The sequence below is a fragment of the Loxodonta africana genome, chromosome 24 (genome assembly GCF_030014295.1).
Source record: "Loxodonta africana isolate mLoxAfr1 chromosome 24, mLoxAfr1.hap2, whole genome shotgun sequence".
In the NCBI taxonomy this organism is placed as follows: domain Eukaryota; kingdom Metazoa; phylum Chordata; class Mammalia; order Proboscidea; family Elephantidae; genus Loxodonta; species Loxodonta africana.
In genome coordinates, this window is record NC_087365.1 from 29030358 (window position 1) to 29048695 (window position 18338).

General features: G+C 46.4%; 1 protein-coding gene across 9 annotated transcripts in view; it reads left to right on the forward strand.

Annotated features, from left to right (window-relative positions):
- Positions 1-18338, forward strand: part of LOC100674055 (signal-regulatory protein beta-1-like) — a 108990-nt gene that overhangs the window by 34738 nt on the left and 55914 nt on the right. For 8 of the 9 annotated variants that reach the window (XR_010319230.1, XR_010319229.1, XR_010319231.1 and 5 more), the window contains one exon: positions 9564-9935. Coding sequence is in view for 4 of the 9 variants with exons in the window: in XM_064275895.1 (XP_064131965.1) it covers positions 9564-9935 (372 nt within the window). In the remaining 5 variants the exon portion in view is untranslated. The other variant, XM_064275894.1, reaches the window with a different exon arrangement.

Here is an 18338-nt window from a genome sequence, read left to right on the forward strand (position 1 = left end):
TCTGAGTGATTATATATTTCATACTTTCCTACAGTTTTGCCAGAATGAGAAGTATGAGGAAGCTCTTGATTGGTTCTGATCTTGCAAGACAAAGTGGTGAAAGAAAGGAATGAGATCAAGACTTCAGAGTCATAGTTCAAATGCCACATAAATGACCTGAATGTTGCTACCTGTGCCCTGAAAGATACCCTTATTTCTTGTAGTAACAGAGCTTATACTGCTGAAAACTAAACCAACTGTCTTATTACAATGACAACTAAATACCCAACCCAAAATAGTGTCTGAAGTTAAAATAAAGGCATTGATTGGGGAGAAATGGGATCCTGAAACTTGGGATGGGGACATATAGGTAGATAATCAGGAAGCTGGGGACACTGAACTCCTAAAAATTCCATTGAATCACTCCTGCCAACAGAGCCAGCTCTCCAAGTCCAATCTTAAGAGATTACTCCATCTCTGTCTGCTAAGTTACCTTCCCGGTAAAACCATTATCTATTCCACTCCCATCTGATGAGATTAATAAAGCTGTTCCTGAAGAGTCTTTGTCTTAGATATTAACTGGGGCAGCTCCCAGGCCCTTACCTGGGGCATCACCTGAGGCTGGTGCCTTATAAGACATTGCTGAATGTCCCCAGGAGCCATCCCCACCACCCTTAACTAGACTTAAGGCCCAGCGAGCTCCAAGAGGTGAAATACAAAGTGTGACCAAGGAGGAGGTATGCTACACTTCAAAGTAATAGCTACACTTCTAAGTACACTTCATAAGAACTGCTTGATTTTTCTAATATATATACAAACAGAAACCTGGAGAATATGTGTGAGAATGGCTATTAAGGGTATGGGATAATGGCATAAGGAACATAAAGTTGGATCAGTCTGAGTTTATTGATATGGGCCCACTAAGGATAGATTCTTCAATCAATGTTTCAGCTCAAGAGGTTAGAAAAGGATCTAATAGTTTATTTGGTTGGTCCACTGAAGCATGGATTTAAGCAGTGGCCTGTGCTAAATGAAGTTGAAATGCCAGGCCTCTCTTGGTATACTATAGAAGAAAGTATCTAAAGAATTAGGAAAATTGGCATGTTAGAGTGGATTGATCAGATTGGATCTACAGACCCATCCCCCACCATGGAGTGCCCAGAGGACATATCTTTTACCACAATGGTGAGGACCAAATTTCAGAAGGTAGCCCCAGCATCCTTGAAGACTGCTGTGATTGCTATTTTATGTAAGTCAGACTTGATGGTGGGAATTGACCTGACTGAATCAAGACACCTACCTACAATGAATAGGAAGACCAAAGAATAATTAATGTCTTTGAATTATGGTGTTGTTGAGGAATATTGAATATACCATGGAATGTCAGAAGAATGAACAAATCTGTTTTGAAAGAAGTACAGCCAGAATGCTCCTTAGATGTGAGGATGCCAAGACTTCTTCTGACATACTTTGTATGTGTTATCAAGAGGGACCTGTCCCTGAAGAAGGACAGCATGCTTGGTATAGTAGAGGGTTATCGAAAAAGAGGAATACCCTCAACAAGGTGGATTGACACAATGGCTGCAACAATGGGCTCAAGCATAACAACAATTGTAAGAATTGCACAGGAATATGCAGTGTTTCATTCTGTTTCACATAGGGTTTCTATGAGTCAGAACCTATTCAACTGCACCTACCAAATCAACAACTATAATGGGGCTGATTGGACCCCCTGGTGGTAGAAGCCTAGTGGAGGCACTTAACTGACAAAGACAAGATGGGTGTGGTTACCGTAATGGACAGCAGACTCAAAGCAGTAATCAGAATAGGCTGACTCAAATAACTTATGCCATTGGTTATTTAGTCATTGTATCCCTAGGAGTGAAATAGATGGGAAATCTACTAAATATTTACTGGATATGTACAAGCGGAAGAATTCTAGGTCAAGTGAATGGCAATCTAAGTTGAACCACCAGACTAGAGAGTCACTGCCTCTTAGCCAATTCCTAGACTTGAACCAGTTTGCAGATCAAGGATGCCTTGAATGAAGGGGAGGCTAGGTCTCCTTGAGGAAGGACCCCATTTCCCTGCCAAAATGGATACTGTTGCTCTTTCTCCCAGCCTTTCCCAAAGGGATCTACAGCCTTTAAAGAGAGTGTCTGTTCAATGAGGAAAAGAAAACAATCAGATTTTGAGGGATTTTTGGATGCTGAATCTGAACTGACACTAATTCCAGGAGACTAAAAATGTCACCGTTGCCCACCAGTCAGATTGGGGAGGGGGGCATATGGAGGTCAGGTTATTAATGGGGAATTAGCTCAGGTCTGTCTCACAATGGGTCCAGTGGGTTACCAAATCCATCCTGTAGTGATTTCCCCAGTTCCAGAATGCATAACTGGAGTAGATATACTCAGCAACTGGCAGAATCCCCACCCCCATTTGATCACTAACACGTGGAATAAGGGTTATTATAGAAGGAAAGGCCACTTGGAAACCAGTAGAATTGCCCCTACCTAGGAAAATAGTAAACTAAAAGCACTACTGCATTCCTGGAAGGAATACAGAGAGTACCGCCACCATCAAGGACTTGAAGGATGCAGGGGTAGAGATTCCTACAACATCCCCATTCATCTTGTCTATTTGGCCTCTGCAAAACACAGATGGATTTTAACTAGGTGATGACACCAATTGCAGCTGCTGTTACAGATGTGGTTTCATTTCTTGAGAAAATGGTTGTATTTTCTGGTACCTGGTATACACCTATTGATCTGGCTAATGCCTTTTTCCTGATTCTGGTTTCAAAAGATAACCAAAAACAGTTTGCCTTCAGCTGGCAAGGCCAGCAATATGCCTTCATTGCCTTACTTCAAGGGTATATCAACTCACCAGCCCTATGTCACAACTGAGTCCACAAGAAGCTCGATTGCCTTTCCCTTCCACAAGACATCACACTGGTCCATTACATTAATGACATTATGCAGATTGACCCTAGTAAGGAAGAAGCATCAATGACTCTACACTTATTGGTATGATATTAGTGTGCTAGAGGGCAGGAAATTAACCTGACGAAAATTCAGGTGCCTTCCACATCAGTGAAATTTCTGGGGGTCCAGCGGTGTGAAGCATGTTGAGATATTCCTTCTAAAGTGAAGGATAAGCTATTGCATCTTGCGTCTCCTATAACTAAAAAGGAGGGACAACACCTTGTGGGCCTCTTTGGATTCTGGAGGTAACATATCCCTCATTTGAGTATGTTACTCCAGCCTATTTGTAAAGTGACTTGAAAAGATGCTAGTTTTGAGTGAGGCCCAGAACAAGAGAAGGCCCTGTAACAGATTCAGACTACTACGCAAGCTGCTCTGCCACTTGGCCCTTGTGATCTGCCTAATCCAATGGTTTCTGAAGCATCAGTGGCAGATAGAGGTGCTGTTTGGAGTCTTTAGCAAGCCCCTGTTAGTGAATCACAGCACAGAGCCTTAGGATTTTGGAGCAAACCCCTGCCATTCTCTGCAGATAACTACTCTCCTTTTGAGAAACAGCTTTTAGCTTGTTACTGGGCATTAGTAGAGACTGAACGCCTAAACATGGGCCACCAAGTCACCATGCAGCCTGAGCTGGCTATCATGAACTAGGTGTTGTCTGACCCACAGAGTCATAAAGTTGGACATGTACAGCAGCACTCCATCGTTATGTTAAACGGAAATGGTTTATATGAGATCGGGCTTGAGCAGGGCCTGAAAGCACAAGTAACATGAGTAAGTGGCCCAAATGCTTATGGTCTCCACTCTCGTTGCATTACCTTCCCTTTCCCAGTCTGCACCTATGGCCTCATGGGGAGTTCCTTATGATCAGTTGACTGAGGAAGAGAAAACTCATGCCTTGTTTACTGAGGGTTCTATGCGACATGCAGCCACCCCTTGAATTTGGAGCACTGTAGCCTCTTTCAAGGGCTCCCTGAAGAACAGTGGTGAAGTGAAATTCTCCCAATGGGCATAACTTTGAGCAGTGCACCTGTTGTTCACTTTGCTTGGAAGGAAAAATCCCCAGATGTGCAATTATATACTAAGTCATGGGCTGTGGCCAATGGTTTGGCTGGATGGCCAGGGACTTCAAAGGAACATGACTGGAAAACTGGTGACAAGGAGGTATGGGAAGAGGTATGTGGATAAACCATTCTGAAGTGGTCAAAGAAGTGAAGATATTTAAGTCTCATGTGAATGCTCACCAAAGAGCTACCTTGGCAGAAGAAGATTTCAACATTCAAGTAGTGAGAATGACAAGTTCAGTGGAAACCAGTTATCCTCTTTCCCAAGTCACTTCTGTCATTGCCCAAATGGGCTCAAAAGCTAAGTGGCCATGGTAGCAAGGATGCAGATTATGCATGGTCTCAGCAACGTGGATTTCCACTCACTGAGGTCAACTTGGCTACAGCCGCTGCTGCGTGCCCAATCTGTCAACAGCAGAGATCAACACCAAGTCCCCAGTATGGCACTATTCCTCGAGGTGATCAGCCAGCAACCTGGTGGCAAGTTGACTACATTGGACCACTTCCGTCATGGAAAGGACAGAGTTTTGTTCTTACTGGAATAGACACTCAACCTGGATATGGATTTGCCTTGCCTGCATGCAATGCTTCTACCAAAACTACCATTCATGGACTTACAGAATGCTCATTCACTGTCATAGTTACTCATATACCATTGCCTCAGATGAAGGGACTCACTTCACAGCAAATGAAGTGCAGCAATGGGACCATGCTTATATAATCCACTGGTCTTATCATGTTCCCCATTATCGTGAAGCAGCTGGTTAGATAGAACGATGAAATGACCTTCTACAGACACAATTACAGTGCCTGATAGGTGGCAATACCTTGCAGGGTTGGGTCAATGTTCTCCAGGAGGTTGAATTAGTTTTAACATGTAAAAAGTAACTTTTAAAAAAGGTAGAGTAGCTCATTGGGCCAATTTTTATGAAGATAGGATGTACAAGCATTGGGCCAACTTTCTGAAGGCTTTGGAGGGTGAGCAAAAGCAGACAGAAACTGCAGATGAATCAACTTTGAATGAAAGGAGCAGTACTCTCCATGTTTCCCACTGTTGCAGCTTTTTGTTAAGCATCAGCCCAAGCCAGTGTCCACCAGTCAACTGTAACATGGATAGAAACTTTCAGTTTTGCCGAGTAAAGACTTAGAGGATAGTGTTTGGTGACCACAGCTAATGGAGGGCAGAGGAATCCCAGAGAGGAGAATCCAAGAAGACTAGCCCCAATTCTGTGTATTAACTCATCCAAATGAACTATCCAAGAAACTATTTAGCCAAAACTAACTGTCTCAAAAAAATCAAATCTCTTCAGAGCAGCATAATTCAAGGTTCCTACAATACCTCATTTACAAAGACCAAGATGCAATCCAAATTTATTCATAAGATGAAAGGGAAAATGTAAGCAATTCTCAATATAAAAAGCAATTAGTGGAGATCATCCCTAAGGTGATCTAGATGTACGTATTAGCAGGCAAGGATTTTGATTCAGCTATTAAATCTATGATCAATAACGAACATAAAATATTTTTAAGTGAATTAACAGATACATAATGTCATCAAGGAAATAAGAACTATTTTTAAAAGAAGAGAAGATAATCATAGAGTAAAAATATAGAATATATGAAATAAAAAATACACTGGCTGTCCTTAAGTGCAGATTGGAAATGATAGAAGAATTAGTAGGGTTAATGTACTCCTGGGGTGGTACAAACAGTTAACATGCTTGGCTGCTAACTGAAAGGTTGGAGGTTTGAGTCCACCCAGCGGTGCCTCAGAAGAAAGGCCTGGCAATCTACTTCTGAAACACCAACCATTGAAAACTCTTTGGAGCACAGTTCTACTGTGACACAGATATGATCACCATTAGTCAGAATCAACTCAACAGCAACTGGTGCTAAAATAGATTAATAGAAATTATCTAATCTGAAAAGCAGAGAGGAAAAAGATTAAGAGCAAGGATCATAGGTACCTGTGGGAAAAAGAAGAGACAAATTGAGGCATAAAAGTTATTTGAAGAAATGGCTAAACTCTCACAAATTTTATAAATGAAATTAATCTATAAATGCAAGAAGCTCATTGAACTCCAGCACAACTTAGGTATGTCATAATCAACTGTTGAAAATGAGAGGTTGAGAATATCTTTAAGCAGCCACACACACACATGAAGAAAACGATACGAATGACACATGACTTCCCACTGGAGAAGGGAGGGCATAAGACAATGGAAAAGCAAAAAAAAAAAAAAAAAAAAATGCTAAAGGAGGGCAAAAAAAAAAAAAACTATAAATGTAGGATTCTATATCTAATGAAAACTACTTGTATAATGAAGGCAGAATTCAAAAAAATTTTTTTGGAAAAATTAAAACAAAGTGTATCACGTTCTCTAGCAGAAAAGCTAAAGGAACTTATTAGGACTGAGAAAAATGCATGTTTCAGTTTATCTATGGTCTCCTTTCTTGCTTCAACCACCACCCTGTTGGTCTGGAGTTCTACAGATGAGAAACTAGGACTCAGGGAATAATAATATGGGATGTTGTTGAAGACGTCTTTGTCATTAGACCAGGTGATTATCCTAAGCTAATCAGAGTAAATCTGAATCCCTGAATCCAGTCTATACAGCAAATTTGTGCCAATTAGAACAAAGTTTCCTTCTCTGTGTGTGTATCTCTGAATCTGTCTCTTCTTATAAGGACACCAGTCATCTCTTTCCAAGAAGTCACAGTATTGAAAAGCCTTTGGAGCACAGTTCTACATGGCACACATTGAATCACCATGAGTCGGAGGAATGGCAATGGTTTTGGTTTAGTGTGTGCCTGGATGGTAAAACAGTTAATATGCCTCGCTGCTAATTGAAAGGTTGGTGGTTGAGTCTAACCAGAGGCACCTCGGAAGAAAAGCCTGATGATCAATCTACTTCCAAAAAGTCAGCCATCGAAAACCCTGTGGAGCACAGGTCTACATGATTCGTAATAAATTAGACAGCTCCTGTTTTTCTGTTTTTTTTTTTTTTTAGTTTTGTGTCAGACATCGTTCTAGGCAATGGCTTGGAAACAGTCCGTCATGGATCTTTCATGCTAGTGGGGGGATATGATGACCAAGAGAAAATCAAATATAAATAATGCATCAACGTGATGATAACAATGGGACAGGAACCCAAGGCGGCCAGCACCCCCTATGTGGCAGGCAGTGTGGACGACTGGGCCATGCAGTCCTCAGGACTACCCAGGGGGTAGATGTCAGTCCCCAGCTTATGGATGATGACATCCAGAGAGGTGGGGTGCTAGGCTGGCTAAGAGGGGAACTCGTGTCCTTACCCTGCCCTCTGGCCCCAGAGCCCGCACTTCTTCCAAGCAGCATTTCCAGTCTGTCCTGTCTCCAATGCTGATATGCTGACCCACTGGGAATGTGCCTGGCTTGCTGCTGTTGGATGCAATGCTGCCTCTGATGTCGCTGGGATGCTTCTTGTCTCTGACGGTACGCCCGTACCTCCCTGTGTCTCTCACACACCTGGCACCAGCCACACCCCTCTCAGCTGGGTGATGCTGGCTGTGCCCTGGCCTCTGGGGACCCTGGCTTTTCTCCCTGTCCTGTGAAGAGCATACCCCCACTCTGAGACTCTGCTCACTGCCACGAGAACCAGGCCCCAAAGGCAATCCCTCGCCCAGGATCCAGGGCAGGGTGAGGCTGGGAAGGGCAAAAGAGACAGGAAGAGGGACAGGTGGATGAGACCTGTTCTCTGGCCCTGGGCCAGCCCAGTGAGGACACACTGGGATCTGTGGCCCTCCCTTCCCTTGGCCACCTACCCCTACTGGTAGGGCAGTGCCAGGCCCACAGGCTGGTGGGAAAATCCACAAGGTCTCTCTCCTAGCCAGGCCAGAGCTGAATCAGGCCACTCAGGGCATCTGCTGCAGCCCTGGCTGAAGTGCAAGACAAAGGGAGCTAGGTCAGGGCAGGATTTGCCCAAGGGCACATTGCGTGGCAGTGGAGAGCTCAGGCTGGGACCCAGATCTCTGTCTCCCCGCACACCAGGCTGTCACCACTCCCCGTCTCTGTCACTCATTCTCTCTTTTTCCCCCACTCCACCTCACTCTCTCATTCTGTCTGTCTGCCTTCCCCTCTCTCTCTGTCTCTTTCTGCTTCTCTGTCTGTCTCTTTCTCTGCTTCTCCCTAGTCACTGTGGTCTTTTTCCATTTCCTCTCCCCTCGCCCCTCACTGTGCTCAGAATCAGACCCTGGGCTGTTCTCCCTTGATCCCTACACATCTCACAACAATGATCTCCTGCCCCTGCATCGTCCTCCTGCCCCTTCATCATCCTGGCTGTGTCCTCCCCTTGTCCCCCCAGACTCCTTAACGGGGTCCTTATCTCATGTGCTCCAAGTGGCCTTTGATTTGGGCCTCAGGCTCCTTCCTGCTGCCCAGCCCAGGAGCCCTGGACACCTGGACTGGGTCCAGTTCCTGTATGTCCTGCATCTAGCAGGGGCCTGACCTGCAGGATCATCACCTAGGGCTGGTGGGGTAACATTTGACCAGCAGCCCCTCCCCATTCATTCGCTGTTTATATAATGACAAGAATAGCCCCCATGTGCCCACCTTTGTGCTAAGTGACTTCTATGTGTGATCTCATTGTCTTTTCAGAACAAAGCAGAGGGGTGGGGTATTGTACCGATCTCATGGATAAGGAAACAGACACTCAAAACTGATGGATGAACTTATTCACACAGGAATAAGGGGTCCAGCCAGGTTTCAAACCAGGTCTGATGACTCCAAAGGCCAAATTTTTCTTTTTGACATTGTCTCTGACCAAGACTTTTCTAATCCTTGAAAAGATTCAAGATGTGGGCATACTATTTCACAGAAGAGGAGATGAAGGCTCGGGAGCAGTACAGGGACCTACCCAAACCAAGGCAGTTTGCAGAGCTCACTTTTGTGAGCGCCCCCTCTGACTCTGTCAGTCACCTGAGCCATTGCCCAGGGTCACACGGCTGGAAGCCACTGGGCCAGGGCTCTAACCCAAGTTCTCTTACTTAAAATCCCGCATCTTTTCCACAGTTCCACCAGCTGGACGAACCCCAAACCACTGAGTACGGCTCCCTGCTTGGGGCATGTTTCCTGGTTGGGCCGGAAATAGAACTAAGCTCCTTTCCGAGCCCCCCACACACATGCTGCCGCACGCCTCTGAGCCTTGGCCCAGGTTGTTCCTGCTGTCGGGAACACCAGGCCCCCTTTCTTCCTGTAAATCCAGATTTGAACCTAAGAGCTCAGCTTGGACAAAGCTCTTTAAGAGAGGAATCGGGGCTCCATTCAGGCAGGTCCACACCCACACTTGCCAGGTCATTAACCACTGTGTGCCTCAGTTTCCCCATTTGTCATGCAGTTCCACCAGGTAGGCTTGTGGTGAGGATTACATGATACGGTACATGGGACCTGCTGAGCACAAGCCCAGCTCATGGTCTGCACTCAGTCAGCAGGAGCTGTTGCTAATAACACCTGAGTCAACAGACAGGCTCAAGCAGGATGAATAACGGCCTGTGTTTCCTACAGGAGTGACAGGTGAGCAGGAGCTGCAGGTGACTCAGGGTAAGAAGTCGGTGTCAGTCGTGGCTGGAGAGGCGGTCACTCTGCCCTGCGTCGTCTCCTCTCTGCAACCCGTGGGGCCTGTCCAGTGGTTCAAGGGGAATGGACCAGATCGGCAGTTAGTCTACAGTTTCAAAGGAGGCCTAGACCGCGTACGCCTCTTCCCCCGAGTAACAAATGTTACAGACGACACAAAGAGAAACAACTTGGACTATTCCATCCACATCAGGAACATCACCCCAGCAGAGGCCGGCACCTACTTCTGTGTCAAGTTCAGGAAAGGGAGCCCTGAGGACGTTGAGGTGAAGTCTGGTCCTGGGACACAGGTGACTGTGAGTGGTGAGTCGTGTGGGCCTCCTCGCCCTGGTGTGTGAACACAACTCAGTAATCATGCCCTGCGTTCTTTGAGCAACAACTATGTATCAGGTGTGATGGTGGGTGTTTATATTCATGGTCACCTTTTACCCCCTTTTACAGATCAGGGAGCTGAGGCCTGAGGGCATGCCATTTGCTTAAGTTCCCGAGGCTGATGAAAGGTGGAGAAAAGTCTAGAAACCTAGTCAGCCTGGCTCCCCATGCCTTTCTCAATCTGATCCCCATAGATGAGCAAACTGACAGTTTGGGCGACTTGCCCAGTCACAGGGACAAACCTCACCTTCTGCCCCCAGATTCTTCCCCTGCATCGTGGTTGTGTCTTCTCTTATTTGACAAACACTTGCTGAGGACCTACTGTGTGCCAGGCTCTGCTCTCACTGGAAACAGCAAGGGACAAGGCGGGCAAAATGTCTCCTCCCAAAAAACTTCCGTTCTCTTCCCCTCCAAGGAGGAGAGGGTTGGTCCAGGGCAGAGAGGGGGTGTGAGTTTCTTTATTTCGTCTTCAGAAACATCACACTGAGCAGGAAGTCCTAAGAGGCAAAGACTCACTGTTTGATCTGAGAGCCCTAGTTGGGGGAGATGCTGAGGGGGATGGCCTGGCTGAGGGCTGTGCCGGGAAAACCCCATAATTCGGGACCAATGCCCCCACTGAGCACAGAGGCCCGGAGCCAGGCTCAGTCATCTCAGAATGTTCCTCACCCCAGAGATGAGGCTCCCCATGTGGGTGACTTAGGAGTTACCCGGCTGAGGCAGCAAAGATGCTTCTTTTGGGTTTTCTGCCAGAGGCCCAAGGTCCTCTTCCCAACTCCTGGATCCTGGATGTCGGCCGTGAAAGACCTTTAGACACCGTCTAACCCTGCCCCTACTCACAGATGGGGCACTTGAGGCTGGGAGACAATAGGGGCCTGACTGTGGTCACAGGCCGAATTAGTGGTGGGATCTGGACCAGAACCCAGATCTGGTTCCAGGCTCCTTACCGCTCCGCCGTTAGACACTCTGTCCACAGGAGAGCCTGAAGCACAGTAAGTGCTGAATGAAAGCTCTTTGAATGAAACCACTGAGCAGGAGCCAGCATTGCTGCTTTTCATCAACTTCCCAAAGGTTGAGAATGCCCCTCACACTCAGACCGCGAGGCCCATAGATGGTTGCAAAGCCTCTCTCTAACCTAAGCCAGGTCACTCTGTGTCAGCCATTTCAGTACGTACAGAGCTTCTCCGTTGTTTTTCACAACTGCAGAATCCCCCATCATAGGGACGTGTCATTATTTATCTTACAGTCTCCTGTGGATGGATATGTAGGCTGTCCCCAATCTCCAGCTGTTAACATGGTGCTGCCAGGGGTGGCCTGCACCTGCATCGTCCTCCTCACGCGGGGCGTCCACTGGGGTGGTGCTGCTGGGTCAGAGAGCGCGGGCAGTTTAGTTTACCTGGATAGTAGGTAGTTTAGTTTACGTGGATAGTGGGTAGTTTAGTTTACCTGAATAGTGAGTAGTTTAGTTTACGTGGATTGGGCCAGAATCCCTCCCAGAGCATCTGAGTTTTCCCACAATCCTGAACATCGGCAGGGAAGGTGGCTTCATCGTGATTTACAGACATTACAGGTGGGGACACTGAAGTTTCCAGATGTGCGTCCCTTTCTCTTGTGGAAGTGACCACAGTAGCAAGTGGCTCAACCCTGACTCAGTGCTAACTCCTAGTGAGTGCCCGTCCCCCTCCGCCACACTGTCTTCCCAAGTGATGGCCGGGATGAGAAGGGGGGCCGGGAGCTCCATCGTGTCCCCATGATGGCATTTACACTTAAACCAGAGGTATGAGAAAGCAGCCCTTCACTGCCCTTTTACAGGTGAGGACATGAGGCTTGGAGAGGGGACCTGTCTGTGGCCAGTAGGGGAGCTGAGATTTGAACCCCAAGCAGCCTGACTCCACAGCCCCTGCTCTCTGCCACACCCCGCTGTGCTTGTCAAAGTGTGGAGAATGCTCCAGCCCTCTCCTTTTAAAATCTTGTATGATTCTGTTTTGCAGCAATAAGCATTAAAAAAAAAAAAAAAAGTCCCACAGGGTGAGGAGGGGCTCACTTTGCAACCCAGATCCTACAGATACTGCAGACAGCTCAGGATTTGTTGAATCTGCTCCTCAAGAGGCGTCTTTTCCCCCATTTCTGTGATGTTGCTCCTCCCCTGAGCAGCCCGGGAGCCTGCTCTGTAAAAGGCAGTGCAGATGGAACAGAGAGGGGCCCAGGGCAACCCACAGAGGACAAGCACCCACACTGCACAGCTCTGAAGACTGAGGAGGCTGAGGGGAAGGCAATCCCTGGAGGGTTTGGGGTTCCGGTGGGCAAATGTTTACATTCCAGATGCAGGTTGTCGGGAGCCCAGGGTCTTCTGTTTGTTGCTGCAGAGTAACCAGCCTGGGTACTAAAGAGAGCGAGTTCTCACTGTAATTGCTGAAGCCAAGGATCGCAGAGGGAAAAGGGAGGGTGGCAGTCAGTGTCAGGGCTCCTGAAGGCGGGCATTTGGTCTGCTGAGGGCATGTGAAAGCTTAGGCGGCCCCAGGAAATTCCCACTTGTATATATTCACTTTACCCCTTGAAGCCTCAGTTTTCTCGTCTGCAAAATGGTGATAATCATAGATTACTTTCAGGAGAGTGAAAAAATTTGAGGTCCTTTTTGTAAAGCACCTAGCATACATTAAGCACTCAGAAAATCTGTGTAACCTTGGACAACCTGGTTCCCTTTACTGAGCTCCGCTTACCTCACCTGTAGACTGTGGATAGCCACACCCATCTTTCTGCATGTCTTGAGAAATACAATGAGCCTAGTGCAAGAATTTTTAAAAAAAATCCATTGCCATCAACTCAATTCCAACTCATGGCGACCCTATAGTATAGAGTCGAACTGCCCCACAGGGTTTCCCAGGCTATAAATCTTTACAGAAGCAGACTGCCACATCTTTCTCCCTAAGAGTGGCTGGTGGATTCAAACCGCTGACCTTTTGTTTAGCAGCTGAGCACTTAACCTCTGCACCACCCCAGACCTTCAGTAAATGATAGTTGTTGACATCTCAGAGCTTGTGATTTTGAGCAAGTCTCGTTTCCCCCGAATCCTCAGTTTCCCGTCTCTGAAACAGGGATAATCCTGGCCACCACTCGGGGGTCCTGTGAGGACTGGAGAGGATGTATACAGGCCTCTAGATTGTGGTTATTGCTGACAGTCAGGAGTGCAGTGGTTACAAGAGTGCAGGCTGGAGTCTGATCGCTTGGGTTCAAATCCCAGCTCTGCCACTTCCTGACTGTGACCTCAGACAAGGTACCATTCTAGGCCTTGGTGTCCTCATCTGTTAACACTAATTCCCACCTCCTAGAGAGCCTGCGGAACCCTGGTGGCTCAGTGGTTAAGAGCTCAGCTGCTAACCAAAAGGTCAGCAATCGGAATTCACCGTCTGCTCCTTGGCACCTTATAGGGCAGTTGTACTCTGTCCTATAGGGTCGCTGTGAATCGGAGTCAACTGGAGGGCAATGGTTTTTTTGTTTTTTTTAGAGAAGCTGTAAGAATTCGAGGAGTAATACACATGTTAAAGTGCTTAAGAGTGCCCAGTATGTAGTAAGCGTTTAATAAATGTCAGCTATAAATGTTATGCCAAACCATATGACCTTGGACAGGTCATGTTTCCTCTCTAGGGCTCAAGTATAAGTGGGGTTTGGGGTGAGGGTTCACTAGTTCAGTGGTTTCAATCTTGGCTGCTCATTGCATCACCCAGGGAACTTTCAAAAAAAACCCAAGACCCAGGCTCCTCTCTAGAAATTCTGATTTAATTGGTCTGGCATGGGCCCGGGCATCTGAATTTTTAAATAACTGTAAGTGATTCTAATACACAGCCAGGGCTGAGAGCCCCTGAGCTACATGTTCTCTGAGATCACAGAAAAAAAGTTGTATTTTTTTTCCTGACAAAGGAGGCTTCCCACTGAACTAGGGCTTCAGAACAGCTTTCGGGGTATGGGTGATTCAGAATAGCATGTGTCAGTGACAGATCTTTGGGGGCCTGAGAAAACAGGCCCTAGGTGTGTGGCATGGACACCCTACCCATGGACATGCCTCCAGGGCTGAGAAGGGGCTCCCACGCTCTCTGTCCACCAAGAGGGGAAGCCCAGACAAAGCCAGGTTCAGATCCAGCTCATTTTCAGGGAACCTTCCCATCTTTAAACAGGTCTGTGTCTGAACAGGTGAGGGAATTTCAACAAATGCTCACTGTTCAGCCACAGAACCCTCCCTCCCCCAGCACACCACATTGTCACTGACAAGTCTGTTCCCTCCCCCTCACAGAATGCTTCCAGCTTCCATAAGGAGCCAATCTGGAGGAAAACGCCCTTGATCTTGTTTGTGTTTTGCAAACCCATCAGCCAAACTTACTTCCTGAGGGGATTATTTAAAAAAGGGAGAATGATAATTTGGTGCCTTTTACTGCTTTTTTTATTTGGGGCTTTTTTCCTTCCCCCTATAGCAGAATTTGGGAGTCTTTTTGGTGTTTTTCTGTGCTTTCCTTTTGTCTTCTTACTACCTAAAGAGTAAATATGTAGTTTAAGAACTCGTAATGAGCAGATCTTACAATCTCAATAATAAAACATTACGAGTTTAAGAACTCGTAATGAGCAGATCTTACAATCTCAATAATAGCTATTATTTATTGAGCACCTACTATACACCAGGCTCTGCATTGTACATACACCATTCCTAATCTTACCAGGATGGTGTTTTCATCCACTTTTTGCAGAAACAGACACTGAGGGTTAGAAAGATAAAGCACCGATATGCTAACATTAGTCAGCCCTTGTGGGGTGAGCTCCCCCGCATTACCCACTGTGTATCCTTGGCCAGCACATGCCTCTCTGAGTCCCATCCAATAAATGGGGGTCACTGCCACCTAGTGCACAGAGCTGGAGGGAGGATGAAAGGGCTGAGGGGCTGGAGGGATCAGACCAGCATCAGGACCCAGGAGCTCACAGTAAATGGTCACTGGTCATACCACGTTGTGTTTTTAGGGATATCCAGACACCTGGTGTTCTCATGACTTGATTATTCAAGTGACACCCTCCTTTTTATGTCCTAAAATGTTCCATGGGTGTTAGGAGGCAAGTCATGTAGTCACAAATGCAAATATTTTTACTATTTGCTGGTGCAGAAATTTGGGCAATAATTAACAATTTGGAGACCCCAGAAACACTCCGTTAGGACCCACACACACAGGTAGGGACTGCCCTGGTTCTTAGATTCTTTGATTCCTGGAAGCTTTCAGGGCACTGGAACTGCTTGGGCTTAGTAACCCCATGTGTGTGTCTTTTTTAAGTAATGGTTAAGAAATTACTGTCTTTGGACTTTCTCAGTGCTCAGGGATCTCCATTTTCCATCCAAAGCTGACCCAAAAGAAGACCCCAGGTTCAGAGAAACATTCCCCTGCTCCCTCCTTTCAACTTCCGGGCTTACACAGATTAGGCCCTGCTGAAATACTGGTGGAAAGAATAAAAAGTATGAAATAATAAATACCTGAAGGAAAGGGAACTTTGGATGTAAATAGAGCATGTGTTAAAGATAGGTTTGCATTTATTTCTGTTAAGCATCTTCTGTGCTTTGTTCACAGCAGAAATGCTGGCATTGCCTCATTTGAAATTCACCATAAGAATGCTTATGGTACCACTTTACAGATGGGGTATCTGGGACATTTGGCGACCACACTGCCAGTGGGGTGGTCAGCTTAGATTCTGTTTTCATGCCAGTCCCACTCTGCCACTTCTTCCCCTGCATTTACTTCTATAAATGCTTTCTCTGAAATAGGAAGGTTTCTGGGTGAGGCCTGCTAGGAAGAGTTAATACAAAGAATGAGACTTGTGAGTAAATTTGTTCCAGTGCCAAGATTGATGGGGAAATCACCTGGTGCAGGGAAAAGAAGGCAGACTTTGGACTCAGGCCCAGAATTCCATGACGGCCCTGCTACTTGCTATCTGCCCTCAGTCAGGTCCCTTCACCTCCCTGAACCTTTGTTTGCGGCTCTATGAGATGAAGACAGTGACCTCTCCCTCCCAGCATCATTAGCAGGATTAGAAAATAATAAGTCTGAAGAGTCTGAATAGTGTCACATGATTATCATTCATGATGATGATGCAATGACAGTTATTGTTTACAAATGCTCCGTCTTGTAGCCAAGCCCTCTCCGCCCTTGGTATCAGGCCCCTTGGCAAGGCCCACACTTGGGCAGTGGGCTTCACCTGAGAGTTCCACAGCTTTTCCCACAAAGAGGTCACCCTGAAGTGGTTCAAAAATGGGAATGAGGGAGGTGCAGCCAAGATGGCGGAATAGACAGACGCTTCCGGCGAGCCCTCTTTACAGCAAAGACCTGAAAAAACAAGTGAAACGAGTATATTTGTGACAAGCTGGGAGCCCTGAGCATCAAAGGCAAGCCTAGACAACAAACTGAGTGGCAGGGGAAGGGAGAGAATGTTCAGCAGTGGAGAGGAGTTACCAGACCTGAAACATGGGGAGCCCTCAAGCATCATTCCCAGAGCGTCTGCGGTGGCGGCGGGCTGGTCCTAGCGTTAGGCTGCAGTTTCCTCAGGGAGAAGCAGCCAGCCACACAGCCCACTCACACCTCCGGAACCTGAGGAGAACGGTGCTCTGGGCAAAAGCTAAGTACTTGTGTATATTTTACCGCACCCCCCCACCCACAAACCAGCTTCAGCAGGTGAATCCCTGGGCCTGAGATAGACCCTGGTGAGCACCTAGAGCCATCCTCCTGGCCTTGGGGGAAGAAAAAAATTGCAACTGGGGGGAAAAGACAATTTGCTAGCTCCATTAACTGGAGGAGCTCAGGACAGAAGTGGCTTCTGTCCAGGCATAAACTGTCCACGGACCTTGAGCACCTTTCCCTTCTGCATGGACCTGTGTGGGCCTATTTCGGGAGAATAGGCCCTTGTTGGCAGACTCCAACCATTTCAACTGTGCGGTGGAGAGATGGGTGTTTGACATTTGACATTGCTTTGCTTATTAAACAAGGTCCTCACCTACCCACATCAGGGACCAAAGGACTGGTAGCTCCATTCAGGTCACCCAGCCACCTGCGACAGGGGTCCAAAGATAACTGGTACCTCCTAGTCCTTACAACCAAAACCTTTGGGTACCCATGGTCCCTCTGCAGAAACCACCCACCAGCACGCTCTAGGGAACAGAGACATGTTTTCTTCAGAGACACTTGGGGGTCGGTTCTCAGCCCCCTACCTTGTTCAGAGCATGACCTCCTGCTGCAATCAGATACCAGTATATATGCCAATCACCCCTGCCCCTCTAAGACTGTAGGACAGAGCCTGTACCACACACTTGATGATCAGCTACCTGGAAACCTGAGCTGAATTCATACAAGAAAACTGAATGGACTCCTAGACTGATATGCCTGATAACAGCTCTAGCCAGCTGGGGACAGGACCCCAGAGCTCCAAAGGTGAAAATAATCAAGCTAGCTCACTCAAGCAACCCATAGGGGTATACCAAAACAAACAAGCAGCTACTACACAGTAAGCAAGCATAAACTAATACAATAGTGTATAGATGGCTCAGAGACAACAGTCAATATCAAGTCACATAAAGAAATAGACCATGATCACCTCAACAGGCTCTCAAAACAAAGAACCCAGGGATCTTCTAGATGAAAATGCATTCCTGGAATTACCAGATGCAGAATACAAAAGTTTAATATACAGAACCCTTCAAGACATCAGGAAGGAAATGAGGCAATATGCAGAACAAGCAAAGGAACACACAGATAAAGCAACTGCAGAAATTAGAAAGATTATTCAGGAACATAATGAAAAGTTTAATAAGCTGGAAAAATCCATAGACAGACAGCAATCAGAAACTCAAAAGATTAACAATAAAATTACAGAATTAGACAGCTCAATAGAAAGTCAGAGGAGCCGAACTGAGCAAGTAGAAGCTAGAATTTCTGAACTTGAAGATAAACCACTTGGCACTAATATCTTTAAAGAAAAATCAGATAAACGAATTTTAAAAAAATGAAGAAACCTTAAGAATCACGTGGGACTCTATCAAGAGAAATAACTGAGTGATTGGAGTACCAGAACAGGGAGGGATAACAGAAAATACAGAGAAAATTGTTGAAGATTTGTTGGCAGAAAACTTCCCTGATATTGTGAAAGATGAGAAGATATCTATCCAATATGCTCATCGAACTCCACATAAGGTAGATGTCAAAAGAAAATCACCAAGACATATTATAATCAAACTTGCCAAAACCAAAGATAAAGGGAGAGTTATAAGAGCAGCGAGGGATAAAAGAAAAGTCACCTACAAAGGAGAGCCAATAAAAC